At 57.3% G+C, this 14,979-nt stretch overlaps 1 protein-coding gene across 1 annotated transcript; it reads right to left on the reverse strand.

The window, feature by feature from the left end:
* Window positions 1-8,664: 8,664 nt before the first annotated feature.
* Window positions 8,665-14,353, reverse strand: Fbxo2 (F-box protein 2). The gene is made up of 6 exons (XM_021636206.2): window positions 13,904-14,353; window positions 10,645-11,007; window positions 10,264-10,393; window positions 10,102-10,197; window positions 9,335-9,464; window positions 8,665-9,150 (listed from the first exon to the last, which is right to left on the reverse strand). The coding sequence occupies exons 1-6, from the start codon at window positions 13,923-13,925 to the stop codon at window positions 9,016-9,018; spliced, it is 876 nt and encodes a 291-aa protein (XP_021491881.2). The 5' UTR covers window positions 13,926-14,353; the 3' UTR covers window positions 8,665-9,015.
* Between the last annotated feature and the right edge of the window lie 626 nt (window positions 14,354-14,979).

Here is a 14,979-nt window from a genome sequence, read left to right on the forward strand (position 1 = left end):
GATCCTCCTCTTCAGCCCTATCCGTTACACAGTTCCCAGATGCCAAGTGAGCGTATCTGCGATGAAGCCACAGACAACCGAGACAGGGAAAATCCAAGCCCTCCAAACGCTGGCACAGGCTCACAGCCTGGCTCAGCAGAGGAGGGTGCTTGCCACCAAACCTACCAACCCGGGTTCACTCCCCGGTACCCACAGAGTGGCAGGAGACTCACTCACTGCTAACGGTCCTCTCACCTCCACATGGACACACCCTCACACACGCACACTCAAATACACCCCTCCTTGTGTGAATCAAGTGTGATGGCCGACTACAACTGGAACCAACTAGAACCAGAGCTTCTGGGCACTCATGTGGGGGATTTTCTTTTTTCCTTTTTAAAGATTTATTTATTTATTTTATGTATTTGAGGGCTCTATCTACATGTACACCTGCACGCCAGAAGAGGGCATCAGATCCCAGAATAGATGGTTGTGAGCCACCACGTGATGGCTGGGAATTGAACTCAGGACCTCTGGAAGAGCAGCCAGTGCTCTTAAGCCATCTCTGAGCCATCTCTCCAGCCCATGAGGGGATGTTCTTAATCCAATTATTTGAAGCGTAAATCCGGGCCGTGCCTTCATGTAGCAGCCATCATTAAGAACGTGGGAGGGCTCTGATTTTGGCCTCCTTGCCCTCACTCTTCGCTGGCGAGTTCATCTATCCTGTGGCTGAGGTATTCCTTCATGGGTATAGATTCCAGGCTTCAGTGGAGAATACTGATCTGCAGGTCTCCAGGCGTCCGACGCCAGGTCCGGACTGCTGAGACAGCCGGCGACGGGATTCCCGATTCCTGGTGTTTGCCTCACCAGGACTGCCCAGAGCACAGCTTACAGAGCAGCCCCGTCCATCGCCTGTGACTGTGGAAGCCAGTCCTATCAGTTCTGTGCCTGTAGGAGACTGGCTAATATGCCAAGTTTGCTTTACTCGGCCACTTGCAGTGACAAATGTTTCTGTCATTTGTAGCTGCCAGGGTGGCAATCGAGGATTTTATTTAGCGTCAATGAGAGCAGGGTCAAGAAGCTGAGGCCCAGAGAGATGGAGCCCGGTGCCCTAGGTCACACAGCTCTAGATTCAATGATTCAGGGAGGGAAGCGCTCGCTCAGAGCCGACGTGTTCAATCTGGGCTTCCAGGGGAGGGGAGACGGATGAGGAGGCGTTTCTCCAAAGGCCCAAAGGACAGGGACGGAAAGGCACCAGGTTGCCATGGTTACCTGCTCACTGTGTGGCCTCAGACAGACAGCCCGGCCTCTCTGAGCCCCGGGCTGGGAACAAAGCCTTTCGCCCCAGCTGAGCACCGGGGACCTCTGGAGCGGGAAAGCGGGCTAGGCCCCCTCCCTCCCTCCCTCCCTCCCTCCCTCCCTCCCTCCCTCCCTCCCTCCCAGGACCCCCGCCAGCAGCAGCAGAGCCCTCCCCCAAGGGCTGCCGGACCCCTCTCCACCAACACACGCTCCACCTGGTTTTAAACATCTCTCAGAGCTTCGATTCAATTTGGGAGAACTCCGCAGCTCTGCAGTGCAGAATTCATCAGCTGAGGAGGCTGCTTTCGGGGAATAATTCATTTTTCTGGTGTCGGCGAGCAGAGTAATTGGTCCGGGGGCTGGCGCTCCCTCCCTCCCGCGCTCCCTCCCCGGGATGGTCTGATTTCAAACGCAGCCGACACTGTTAGGTCAAAGGCGCAGCAATAAATAGGAAGGGGCTTCTGCCTCATAGATTGGATTATTCCACTCGGTGGTGACGAGAAAGAGGATTTAATTCCCCTGGAAACGCCAGCTGAGAAAATCATTTTCCCCCCTCCCGATTCCCTCTTCCTTGTTTTCCTTTTTTTTCTTTCTTTCTTTTCTCCGACCCCTGAAATAGCTGTTTTTAAGATGCTTTGAGGGTCTCTGGACAAGGTTTCCCCCCTCACACATTGCCCACTGCCTGCAGACAGCTCCTTCCACATTCAATCACCATTGAAGGGCAGAAAACCCCACAAGGGTCCCTGTCCCACCACAGAACACTGATAGGTCAGGACCACCCTGTAGTGGCCAGGAAAGGGCCAGGCAGCCACGATCCCCAACGAGGAGGGTCTTTGTCCCTGCCAAAGTGCCCACTCACCTTCTCCTCCAGGAAGCCCTCCCTGACTGACCATCCCAACTAAAGATGATCACTGTCTAATTTACAGATCTGTGCTCTGCTCTTTCCTGTGCACCTCCAAGTAAGCACACGCCAAAAAAGGAACTCCTTGGGGGTTTTTACAACCCTACTTGACAGAGGAGATGAGCCACAGGGTAGGTAATTCCCATAAAAAAAAAAAAATAACTGGGCCCAGCACTCAAGAGGCAGAGGCAAGTGAATCTCTGTGAGTTCAAGGCCAGCCTGGTCTACAGAAGGAGCTCCAGAACAGCATGGCTACACAGAGAAACCCTGTCTAAAAAACAACAATGACAGCAGAACAAACAAACAAAACAAAAAAAAAACAAGAACAACAACAAAAATCTGCCTGTCTTCCACATCAGTCTGCAATTCCAGGGACAAAGACCCTTTGGCTCATTGTTGTCTCCTGGGAGCATAACAAAGTGTCTGGCCCACAGAGGGGCTTAGCAAATGCTTGTGTGTGCTGGAGAGATGGCTCAGAGGTTAAGAGCACTGGCTGTTCTTCCAGAGGTGCTGAGTTCAATTCCCAGCAACCACATGGTGGCTCCCAGCCATCCATAGTGAGATCTGATTCAGGTATAAATGTGAGCAGAACAGTGACTACATAATAGATGCTTGTGTGCTAATTGGTTCCCCTATGAGCCAGTGTATCCCCCCCCAGCTCGGCCGGGAACATTAGGGCAGGACCCTGGGGATCCCGGATTGCGTCTTTATAAAGAAGAGGAAATCCAGAGGACGCCATGGTGTGCCTGTCTGCAAAGCCCCACTCTTTTTCCCTCTAGGCTGGGGAGGAACCCAGAGCCTCCTCCACAGCCCTCTTTTCGCTTTTTAATCTTGAGACTAAGTTTTCCTAATTGCCCAGGCTGGCCATGAACTCATTCTGTTAGCCCAGGCTACCAACCAACTCACTATGTAGCCCAGGCTGGCCTTGAACTTGTTATCCTTCTGTCTCAGCCTTCCCAGGAGCTAGGATTACTGGCCTATGCCAAATGCGTGCTCCTGTCACAGGACACATGGCCTCCCTGACTCCTGGGAGAGGAGAAATTGGGGAGAGGAGGAGGCTTCATCCCTACACTCACCGATTGAAGGTGACCCAAAATGGCAGGGAAGGGTCCCAGGTGGCCAGGGATGGATTGCTACGTAACTCAGAAAGCGAATGTGGGATGTACATTCGGAAATGGGAGGGGGGAACCCCACAGAGCTCGGCTCTGCCGGCCTCACCACGTGGCTGGTTCTACCCTCTACACCCCCTTCCTCATCCAGGCAGTTCTTCCTCATATCTCCCCCATCTTCCCTGCTGTGTCAGCACAGACCTAAGCTGAAGCACCCTAGTTGTCTGCCGGGCTGACAGCAGCTTTAACTCATGGAGATAATCCTACCAGCAATTAATTGGCTTTTGTTGGAGGAGAATGAATACCATCTCGTCTTAATCTTCTGCATTATTCTCCCTGTTCAGCAGAGTCAACACAAGATTAGGTTTAATTTGGGGGAAGGGGGAACAGTGGAGTCATTACTCACTAGATTAGATCTGATCTGTCTGGGCACCCTGTGCTCCCTAGGGGAGGGGCTTCGACAAAGGCCCAGGGCTCTGCTGGGGTGCAGAAACACAGGCGCTCCCAAAGGCCACCCCCAAGCTTTCTGGGTCCTATAAGCCCTGTAGGACTCAGGCTTGACTTTGATCCTACCTAAACCGGCCAGGGTGGCACACGCCTGCAATCCCAGAACCCAGAGAAGCAGTCCTGCAAGGCCAGCCTCGGGCCCACCCTGGGAGCTGGAAAGCCTGTCTCTCTCGAAACAAACAAACAAAAAAAAAGTTGCATGGAGAGACCCATGGGTTGAGCCTCTGCAAAGCACAGCCCCTGAGGATGGGAACTCAAAGACCTCGGCAAAAAGCCCAGCTGGGTTTTGGATTCAAATCTATCTGATGTTGTCAGGCTGAGGACTGCCTTGATGATGCTGCCATCTGGTGGTGGTAAGAGGAATTGCCCTTTCCTCCTCTCAATGAAATCCATGTTTACAAGGCAAATCAGAAAAAGAATTTAAAAAGGGAAGAGAATCTGGAGAGACAGCTCAGCGGTTAAGAGCACTGGCTGCTCTTCCAGAGGATCTGGGTTCAGCTCTCAGCACCCACACAGCAGCTCACAACCATCTCTAACTCCAATTCCAGGGCATCCAATGTCCCCTTCAGGTCCTCTTGGATATATATGGACATACATGCAGGCAGAACACCCAATCACATCTAATTAATTACTTCATTAATTAATAACAAAGTTTCCAAACAGAGATGGTCATCAGAAATCTACAAGGAAATCCATTTACATCCTATTACCCCTTAATCAAAGGCCTCAGAACCCCCGATGCTCATTCAAGCTGCCTGAGGTTATTCCATGCCAGAACCCTAAGTCACCACCCCTGCCATGTCCACTTCGCCCCCAGCTCCTCCCTGCTCTACCTCCTGTGGGAGCGCGTGTCTGACCCTGCACTGTGGTGACTTAGACCATCCCCGAGCTGAGAGCAGGACCCTTCCCCTATCCTCAGGAGCAAGCAGCACGTCTGAGCCCAGCTCTCCCGCCTATGACAAGGTTACCACCGCCAGCCGTCAGCCCCTATATCACGTGGGAGACAAGTCTCAGAGCTTGTCCGTGAGGGGGTTTCTAGACTGGGTTAAACGAGACCGGAAGCTGCTCGCTGAATTCAGGCAGCCCCATCCCAGGGCCTGCGGCTCCTGACGGGGTAAAATGGAGAAAGCAAGCAGGGTGCCAGCATCTGCCTTGCTCTGCTTCCTGACTGGGGATGCGGTTCTACCAGCTGCCTCACATTCCTGCCTCCAGCCTCCAGCCTCCAGCCTCTAGCCCCCGTGCTGGTTGCTCCATGCCTTGGTAGACCGTGTCCTCACACTATGAGCCTGAACAAGCCCTTCCTTTCCTTGAGCTGCCTTGGTGGGGGGGGGGTCCTCATAGCAACAGAACAGTAGCTGATACACGAGCTGCAAGGGTGTCTCCCAGAAGGGGCCGGTGAGCAGGTGGGGTGAACGTGAGCTCCTCACAGGAAGGCTGGCACGGGGGTCCTCGGCAGACGCCTGTTGTCACTGTAGGCACTGCAGGTGACAACAGCACTGTCATTATTACGTTCTGTCATCCAGGACTCCCTGGAAGTGTGATGTCATAGGCAAGACTGCAAACTGCTGGTGTCTGCTCCCCGATGCCCAGCAACTTCCTGTCCCCACAGGAAGCCCTGGTACCCCTTCTTCCTGAAATATTCAACCACATAGCACAGTGCAGCGTGTCCTCGGGAGATTCTCTGCGTCCCCACCTACACCTCTAAGCTCATGTCCATTTGTGTGCCCCCTGCTCCAGGCATGCTGGCTGCTTTTCTAATGTGTAGGTAAGTTCATTCCCAACCCCAGGGCCTCTGCATTTGCCACTCCTGTCTTCTCCCCCCAGACCTCTGATGACCAGGCCTCTTCATCCTCTTCAAAGGTCTCTCCTCAGAGAGCTTCCTGATCTCCCTAGCCAAGTCACAGTGCCATCCTCAGCCCTCTACTGTTGGTGGGGACAAAGTGCCCGAGTGGCTGAACAGAAGTCTATTTCTATGAAGGACCGGCTAGAGGGCTGGGTGACCTCAGCGAAGGTGCCTGATTTATCTGTGCTGGAATTGTCTCACTCTGAAAGAGAGAGAGAGAAAGAGAGAGAGGAAGGAAGGAAGGAAGGAAGGAAGGAAGGAAGGAAGGAAGGAGCTGGAGAGACAGGTTGGCAATTAAGAGCACTTGCGGTTCTTCCAGAAGACCCAAGTTCAGTTTCCAGACCCCACATCAGGAGGCTCACACCTACTGGTAATTTCTGCTCCAGAGGATCCGGCACACCCCTTAGTACCCACACACGTGGCTTACTTACACACAGAGACACACGCATACATGCACATAAGGAAAACAAAATCAGTCTTCAGAATAATTTTTTAATATTTTTTGTTATTGTTTCTGATTTGGGGCTTGCGGGTTTGTTCTGTCCTGTCCTGTTTTGTTTTGTTTTGTTTTGTTTTGTTTTGTTTTGTTTTGTTTTGAGACAGGGTCTCGCTGTAGAGCTCCAGCTGGCCTGGAACTCACTGTATAAGATCTCGTCGGTCTCAAACTCACAGAGTCCACCTGCCTCTGCCTCCGGAGTGCTGGGATTAAAAACATATTTGTCATGCCCAGACATTAAAGAGAGTAACTGTCCGCCTGCTGCAGCTGTTCTGGCACATGCAGCTCTCACGGGGTGCCTGGGGCGTAGGGAGAGCGCCATTTCGTGCTGGCTTCACTCTGGTTTGCAGCCCTGTTTCTCCCTCTACGGTGTGTATTCCAGCAGAGGCTGACAGTCTGATCTTGGCCTGACACCTAGTAGGAACTCAATAAATACCAACCTCTTAGAAGAGACTGAGGGAACTCCCAGGCTCTGCTACCAAGAGCCCTTGGGTGCCACCTGCTGGCTGACTGTGGAATTTTCCTTGAGGGACGCTGGCCTCAGTTCCCCCAAGAGGCTCCCCTCTGCTCTCCAGGGTGGGCCCAGCCCTACTGAGGGTTAACAATGAACTTGGAAGCGGAGCCTAGTGACACACACCTGTAATCCCAGCACTCTGGGAGGCAGAGGCAGGTGGATCTCTGTGAGTTCGAGAGCAGCCTGGTCTACAAGCGAGTTCACGGCAAAAGAACTTGGATTACAGTTGACCAATAGGTACTGTATTTCTATGTTGATTCTGGGTGTCACTGGCCACATTAACTATTTCATGTTAGGAGGGGTGGTGACAGTCCCTGCTCCTCTCTGAGTGTGCCCCATGACCCAGGCACGCCACCTCCCCCAGCAACACCGACCTCTGGCCCCCACAGTCAGCCAGCTGGTCTCTGAACTATTGAATTCAACGATCACTCCAGCCTGGCTCACCCTTCACCCAACTCCTAGATCTCTTCTGTGGCTTCCTGCCTCTTGAGAAGCCATTTTGGCCTGGAGGCAGAAAATCCAACCTCAATGCTTTGGGCTCTCTCCTCTGAGCCGCTGTGACCCCAGCTCTGCTTTCAGTCTGAGGTTTGGCGCCACCTCCCGGTCAGGTGGCTGTGCATTTGTGTACACACACACACACACACACACACACACCAGTCCTTTGCCCTTAAAGCTCCATTTTACCTGTTATTCGTTTCAGCACAGGAGCTCATGAGGTCATGCCTCCTTCCATTATGCTGGGCCCGAGGCCCCCAACTGCTTCCTTTATGATTAGCAACTAGAGTGCGTGTGGACCTTGCCTTCCCCACAGACTCAAGATTCCCTTAGAAAGGACTGGGGCAAATGGGGGAACTAGAGAGACTGGGGTAGGACTGGAGAGATGGCTCAGCGGTTAAGAGCACTGTCTGCTCTTCCAAATAGACCAGGTTCAATTCCCAGCATCCACACAGCAGCTCACAACTGTCTGCAACCCCAACTCCAAGGGATCTGGCACCTTCACACTGATGCACATAAAATGAAATAAACTTAATTAAAAAAAGATTACTCGCTGTTCATCCCATGTTCAGGTCCCAGCACCCACACCAGGCGGCTCACAACCACCTGTAATTCCAGCTCCAGGCTTTCTGGTGCCTTCTTCTGTGGCACCAGCACAGACATGGCAAACAGGCACCTGTAGACGGGGAGGTCCTGACTGACAAAGCCCCAGGCCAGAGACTTTGCAGCAATTAGACAGAATGTCGTCGCTTCAGGGCCCACAGGGCTCCGGGTTGCAGCCCTGGAATTTCCAAGGAAGAGGTGTCCAGGGCAGGCAAGCCCCAGCTCAGACAGCTGCCCCCACCTCACCAGCAGGTAGCACCAAATCTCAGAATGAAACCACAGATGGGGCTCACAGCAGCTATGACAAGAGTGACAAGACCCTTCTTCACCGCAGTCAGCTTTAGAGCATTCCGGGAAGGGGCTGAGGTGTCGGAAAGTAAGTAGCCTAAATATACGGCTAACACACACTTACTTTCCACTTGCCTACCCCCAAGCATGGGGCCAGGAGCCAGCTTCTGGACAAAACCAATCCGTCTGGCCAGGAAGGTTAGTATGAAGAAGGGATGAATGAAAAGAGTAGCCAAGATTCTTCCTCCCAGTGCTAACACACACACACCACTGCCTTCCTCTCTAGGCCCAAGACAATGTGTGTCTAGCCCTTGGGGGCCACTGCTCCAGAGAGGGGTGGGAACGAGGCAGCGAGACATAGCCTAACTCTTGGGCCTGCAGGGCAGGCACCTCACCTCCCTTACCAAGCCCTGTTGTGGATTCTGGGCAGCTTGGATGTCCTCAGGCGCCAGGCTCAGCCAGCCCCTCCTTAGTCTCACAATCCTAGCCTTTGTCCGCAGCCCTGCCCAGGTCCAGCTGGCCCCATACCAACCCAGGAGCCCCTGGAAACCCGAGCAGCTGGACTGCCACCAAGTACTTTTCCAGGCCGGGCCAGGGGCCTCGGGAGACAGAGAGATGGCGATGGGGAAATGTCTACCCATCTGCATTTTTCAGTATTTCCTTCTTTGAACAAATATTTATTGAGTGCCGACTTTGAGGCAGGCACAATGCTAGGTGCGTGGGATCCAGCAGCAGCCCCGTAACCCCCTCGGGATCGTACATTCTAGAAGCGACCGCTGTGGAGCTGCCAATGGAAGCCTTCCCACAGTACAGCAACAAACATCCTTCCCTCCCCTAGGGGACCAGGCTGGAGGAAGGGGCGGGAGAGAGGCAGGTGCAAGGCGTGGATGAGGCAGGTGAGGATGCTACCAGCTAAATTAAGGCTTTTTTTACCCCAGGCTTCTGCCCTAGAGGGTGGCTGGTGGGGGGAGGGGAGGTCTCTCAGGGTTCCACCCACACGCTACTGTTGGTCACCCGGGCCCCGAACCAGCCCTTCCAGTAGACCGAGTCCTGCCCTCCGTGCTCGAAGCGGACGAAGCGGACGCCCGGCCCGTAGTCGGTGAAGGTGTGGGAGATCTGGGGGTGAGAGGGTATTGCGTCGGCCTCAGGGGTCTAGGGCTGGCCCCGCCATCCCCCCCGGGCGCAGCACCCACCCACCCCCAGCTCGGACCGTGGGCCGAGCGTGGCGCGGCCTCCACCAGCCGGGGCCCGCACGAGCTCCGCCCAGGGCGCCCCCCGCCGGCCAGCCCCGCGGGGTCACCTCCATCCAGCTGCCGTCCTCCGGCGCCGCCACCTGTCCACTGTCGAACTCCGCCAGCACGTCCTCGTGCTCCGACAGCAGCCTCACCGTGAGCTCGTACAGGCAGCCGGCGTCCGTGCGGCCCGAGTACCTGCAGGGGGTCCGGGCGCGGGCCTCACCTGCCGGGCCCCGCGCTGCCCATCCCCGGCAGCCCCCGGCATCCTCGCCAATGTTCCACCCCCGGCCCCCGCCCCCGGCCCGGTGTGCCCAAGCCGCGGCCGCAGAGCTGCTGGGCCCCGGAGGCAATTTCAAAGGCACCAGACTCAGCCTTGGAACCCAGGCCAGCCGAGGGGCCACACACTGTGTGTCACGCGCACACAAATGGGGACACAGGGCTACGTGTATACACGGAGGGGGTAAGCAGGCCGTAATTCATTAGTAGGACCCTTGCCTCGCCTAGGCGCGGGCACGCGCGCATTCGAGAACGTGTTAAAGGCTGGAAATAGCTTTCGTCGCCAGCCCTTGCAGGCCCGCGTCCCACGTGGCCACCACACTGATGGCAAACGGCTTAGCCTCGCCGCCAGCGCCATTTCCGCTTCCCCTCCAGTCCTGACAACCACACACACACACACACACACACACACACACACAAACACACGTACACACGCGCACACACAAACACATACACACATGCACACACACGCACACACACACACACATGCACACACACACAAACACACACGCGCACACACACACGCACAAACACACGCATAGACCCCGCTGCTCACCAGTCCTTCACCACGATGGCGGGCTGGGTGGTGTCCAGCAGCTCCTCCCAGTAGCCCGCAGCCTGCAGATCAATGACCTGCGCTTTGCGACACCACCTGGAGGGACAGGCGTCAGGATCCGGGGGGCCCCGCCTCCCCCTCCCCCCGGGCCCTGCTCCTTACTCGAAGGAGGAGGCGAAGTACTTCTTGACGTCGGCATCTTGGGTAAATTCCACCCCGCTGTCTCCGGGCAGCTCCTCCACCCTCCAGCCGTCCCCACCGTGCTCCACGTCGCACCAGCCCTCCAAGTCCTCTGTGGGGACACGGCAGCCCCACCCCGGTCACGCAGCCCCAGGGTCGAGGCCGCCGCGGGGCTGGCTCTCGCCGGGGCGACCCCAGCCCGCCCCGCCCCGGGTCACGGAGGGTGGGCGCCTCGGGGAACAGGGACGCCCTGGGCGGGACGTGGCGCCGAGCCCCGCATCTCCTTTAGCCCTGAGGCGGGCGGGCTGGCGCCGAGGGCCGGTTCCTAAAGGGGACCCGCGGGCGGCCGGCGTGTGGCCTCACCTTCCCCGCACGGGTTGCGCAGCAGGTTGCGCCTCCTCTTGCTCAGAAAGTAGAACTGCTGCCAGTGGTCCCGCTCGTCGTCGGCGCTGCCCTCGGGCACCAGCCCCTCCTGCTGGCACTTGAGGAGCCACAGCGGGGCGCCGTCCACCAGCTCCTTCCAGCGCAGGCACACCAGGCGGCACGCCTGCACCAGCTCGGAGGCGGGCAGCTCGGCCAGCACGCGCAGCAGCAGCGGCTCGGGCAGCTCCGCCAGGTACTCCGTGGCCTCCCCCTCGTCCTCCTCCTCCCGCGCCTGCTCCTCCTCCGCGCCCACCTCCTCCGGCTGCTCCTCGGGGGTCTCCTCTTCGGGGGGGCTCACACTCTCTGAGGAAGGGAAAGCTGTGACTCCCAAACCGTCCCCCTCCAAGACCCGCTGAGTGAACCACAGCGGGGGGCCGGACGGTCTTAACCGGTACTTGCTGGCGCTCGCCTATAATCCCAGCACTTGGGAGGCAGAGACAGGCCCATCTCTGTGAGTGTGAGGCCAGGATGCCATACTGAGTTCCAGAAAGACTACACAATAAAACTGTTTCTCTCTGCCTCTCTGTCTCTGTCTCTCATACAGTTCTGTGGCCCTAAGCTGTGCCCAGGGAGGAAGACCACCCACCCCAGGATACACACCCACAGACACTCCTCCTAAACCAAAAGAATTGCTTCAACCTCTGCTTCCCCCGCAGGGCTACTAGGCACTCAGAGGAAGCTGGGGTTACTGACAGGTCTTGTGCTGATGGGTCATTTCTCCTAAGCACCCTCCCAGACCCCTGGGTCTCTCCCCTCCCCTGGGGAGCCTTCCTGGACATAGCTTTAGCATACCCTCTCCCGGCTCAAAGGCATTCAGGGGCTCCCTAGCTTGTGTTTCTGATCTGGCTGTTTGATAAACGCCTCTGTGTGCAGTGGCCCGACCTGGAGAATCCAGCCTGGGTGACACCACTTCCCCCCTGCTGCCTTGCCCCAGCGCAGCGCCAGGAGCTACTGTGTTTTGCCAAGCCATGCCCTCCAGGCTGGGACAGCGAGGTGACAAGATCAGGAACACACAGCTTATAAGTAGTTCGAGCCTGTGTTTGAACTCATTCAGTCCAGCCCAGAAGCCGCTTTACCAGCCACAGCGGTACCAAAAGCATCTGTTGAATTATGAGTCTGGTCTTGGTTTTGCTATTGTGGATGAAAATGCTCAGCCGTGACATAAAGGGACTTGGTGTAGGTCCACTAGCAGTATTAGGATAGGGGACCCAAGGATCAGGGTGGGGAGAATGGGGTGGGGATCAGGCCGTCCCCAGCCAGCCAGTGTTGTATAAGGTGGGGATGGGAAACCAATAGAGAGAGAGGTACTGGGTATTGAGAAGAGTCTTTCCTCCCTCCTTTCCTATCCCTCACCCTCAGTCTCCTCATCTGTGAAACGGGGCCAGCGTTGCATCAGATTTATACTGATACTCATCCCCTCCCAACAGAGGAGCAAGGCAATAGGGACAGCCACTCTCGCTGTCAGGGAAACTCGTGACCCCATGGTGGGGGCTAGGCACCAGGAAGGAAGCAGTTTCCCAGGCTGGGTTCTTGAGGCCCGTCCACTGAATGCCAGGGACGGTGTGGGCAGCTGGGTTATCACTTGGATCTCGGCCCGCCTCATCTGGGCCATGGAAGCCTCGAGTAAGCAGACACTGAGTGCCCGGTATCGCTAAAGGAAAGAGAGCCAGTGGGGAGGGGACCCGGCCACCCTGGGTAATGGAGGCCACTTCTCTCAGAGTTCCTGACGAGTGGACCCTGAAGAGCCAAGGCAATAAGAGAGCAGGCGTGTGTCAGGGGAGGGGACAGGTGGCCTCTCTTGCGATGCCACCAGCATCACAGACACTATCAGGCACTGGAAAGCCGAATTAGGATTTCCCCCTCTTTCTTTAGAGCACACAGTGAATTTCCCATTGGTGAGTCCCCATCAGCCATGGTGACTCCTACACACACACACACACACACACACACACACACACTCACACACAGCTTTCCCTGCATTTCTAACATGTTTGGGTCACATTTTCCTATGTAGGGGTTTACTCCTCCATTGGCGATGAGGAAATTGGGCCTCAGGGAAAGACCTAACACTTCTCCCAGGTCCACCACAGGCCATCATCAAGCAGGGAGAAAAATAATTGTTCGTCCTGCTTCCCACAGCTCTCTAGAGAGCAGGGCCCAATGTCCTCACCACCCCAGCCCTACCTTGGCCCCAGCGGATACCTGATGCTCCTCAGAACGCGGCTCTTCACCCAGCCCTCTCTCCTGGCCCCTAGGCCTGGCATTGAGGCCGCGTATCCGATTACAGCCCCCCCAACCCTGCTCCCTCGCACACAACTTGCCACATTGTTGCTGTAGGAAAGTTATCTAGGCCTGGACGCTGACCCCACGCTGACTCACACTCACCTGGACTGGGCCCCTGAGTCCAGGGACTTCCTGGGCCCTGGGAGAAAACAGCAGCCTATTCTAGAGCCTTGTGGATGACGTCGATTGGGGTCACTGACTGAGAGTGGGGCTACAGGAGTTGGGGGGACAGAGACAGAGGGAAGCCTGGCCCGCCTTAGGAGGCATCTGCTCCCTTGCCTCCCCCAGAGAGTGACCACTCCAAGGCGGTCAGCTTGGAAGGGGCGAGGGTCACGGCAGGCAAGTCTGCTCCCCAGCCTGACTCAGCAAGCAACCTCCTACAGGCCCATTAGGGAGCTAGCTGGAGCGGAGAAGGGGTGGGGTCTTTGGTGCCAAAAAAGATGACTGGGCAGTCCTTGAGGACCCAGAACATCTGCCAAAAGCAGCCTTCCTCACCCTTAGCCTGCTCCCCATGGAGCAGCCGGCTACCCCGACACAAGGCGGCCCTCCAAAGGAGGGAGTCCCTCAGGAAGCTAGGATAAATGCAGGGCGAGACGTGTAAGCCCTAGGACCCCGAGAGGACCCGCGGAGACTCGTGAAGCAGGGAGGGCAGAGCTAGCAAGAAGTTGATGGAAGCAAAAGCTTGCAAGAAGCCGGCTCTCAGACCCCAGGAAGTCTGGAGCCTGACACGCCAGGGTCCTCCCGCTTCATTTTGGAGACCCAGGCATCTACCTCCCTCCACATCAGGACGCCAAGCAGAAACCTGCTCCCTAGACCGTCTCCAGGGTTTTGCGGGCGCAAAAGTTTGAGCACCGTCTGAGGCGCTCGTCGGCCCTGCCTCCCCGGGCCGGATCGAGCAGGTCCAAGCAGCTGATACCTGGATCACCATCTCCATCCATCGCTGCGGTGCGGTCGACAGAAAGGAACCGGTGCGCGGAGGATGGCGAGTCCTGGAGCTGCCCGCGTCAGCCGGGTCCGAGCTGCCGCGCCTCTTAAAGGCCCCGTGCGCCCCGCCCCGCCTCTAGCCCTGAGCTTGGGGCCACGAGCCCCGCGCCCCCGGAGCAAGAGGTGCGGCTTCCGGGAGGAGCCGGGGACTGGAGAAGGCCGGGGGATGCGACGGGATGGGTGGGCTCCCCGTGCGCCCAAAAGATGACAAGATGACTGCAGGAGGATAGCAGGGATCGGGCATCTGGGGGGCAGAGGGTGTGGGCACCGGGCCAAGCGGAGTCAGGGGTATCGGCGCCCTCCCGCCCCCACCGCTAATTCTCCTACGCTGCGGTGGGAGCGCGTCCCGAAAGCGAGCGTGGGAGGCGGGGCCTGGGGGATGGTGGGAGGGGCCTGGAGGGCAGTGGGCGGGGCCGCATCCTGGGCCAACTCGGGCAGAAAGGCGCAGTTCGAAGGGCAGCCAGACAAAACGCAGGTGATAGAGAAAATGAGGTGGGGCGGGGGCGTGGTCTGACAAACAGTGGGAGGGTCGCACCCCGATCCTCCGTTGGCCCGGATGGCGCAGCCCCAACAGCTGAGGGTATGGCGCAGCACGGTCAAACGTGGGGGTACGAGGAGAACGGGGAGGGGGAGGAGCCAATGTTGTAGGACGGGGTTGGGGCGGGGTCTGGCGACCGGTAGGTGGGGCCGAGTTCTGGGCTCTGTTCTATGGCCAGGGCCGATCCGGCAACACGGCCAAGAGCAGGTGACAGCAGGAAGGGGACAGTGAGCGCCCTGGCGGGGAAAGGATCGGCGAGTAATGGGCAGGTCTGCATCCCCGGGCACGTAGGCTCGCGCCGTACAGCCCAGTAGCCTGGCAGGATTGCTCAGCTCGGCAGATCGCAGGTGACTGCGGAGGCGGGGGGGGGGAATGCACAGCGCAGGGACGGAGACGCAGTGGGCAGCGGGTCTAGCGGGGCCTGGGGGCTGGGGGAGGAGGGCCTCTGCGATCCTGGGGGCCCAGCACCT

This window comes from Meriones unguiculatus, chromosome 3 (assembly GCF_030254825.1).
Source record: "Meriones unguiculatus strain TT.TT164.6M chromosome 3, Bangor_MerUng_6.1, whole genome shotgun sequence".
NCBI classification, from domain to species: Eukaryota; Metazoa; Chordata; class Mammalia; order Rodentia; family Muridae; genus Meriones; species Meriones unguiculatus.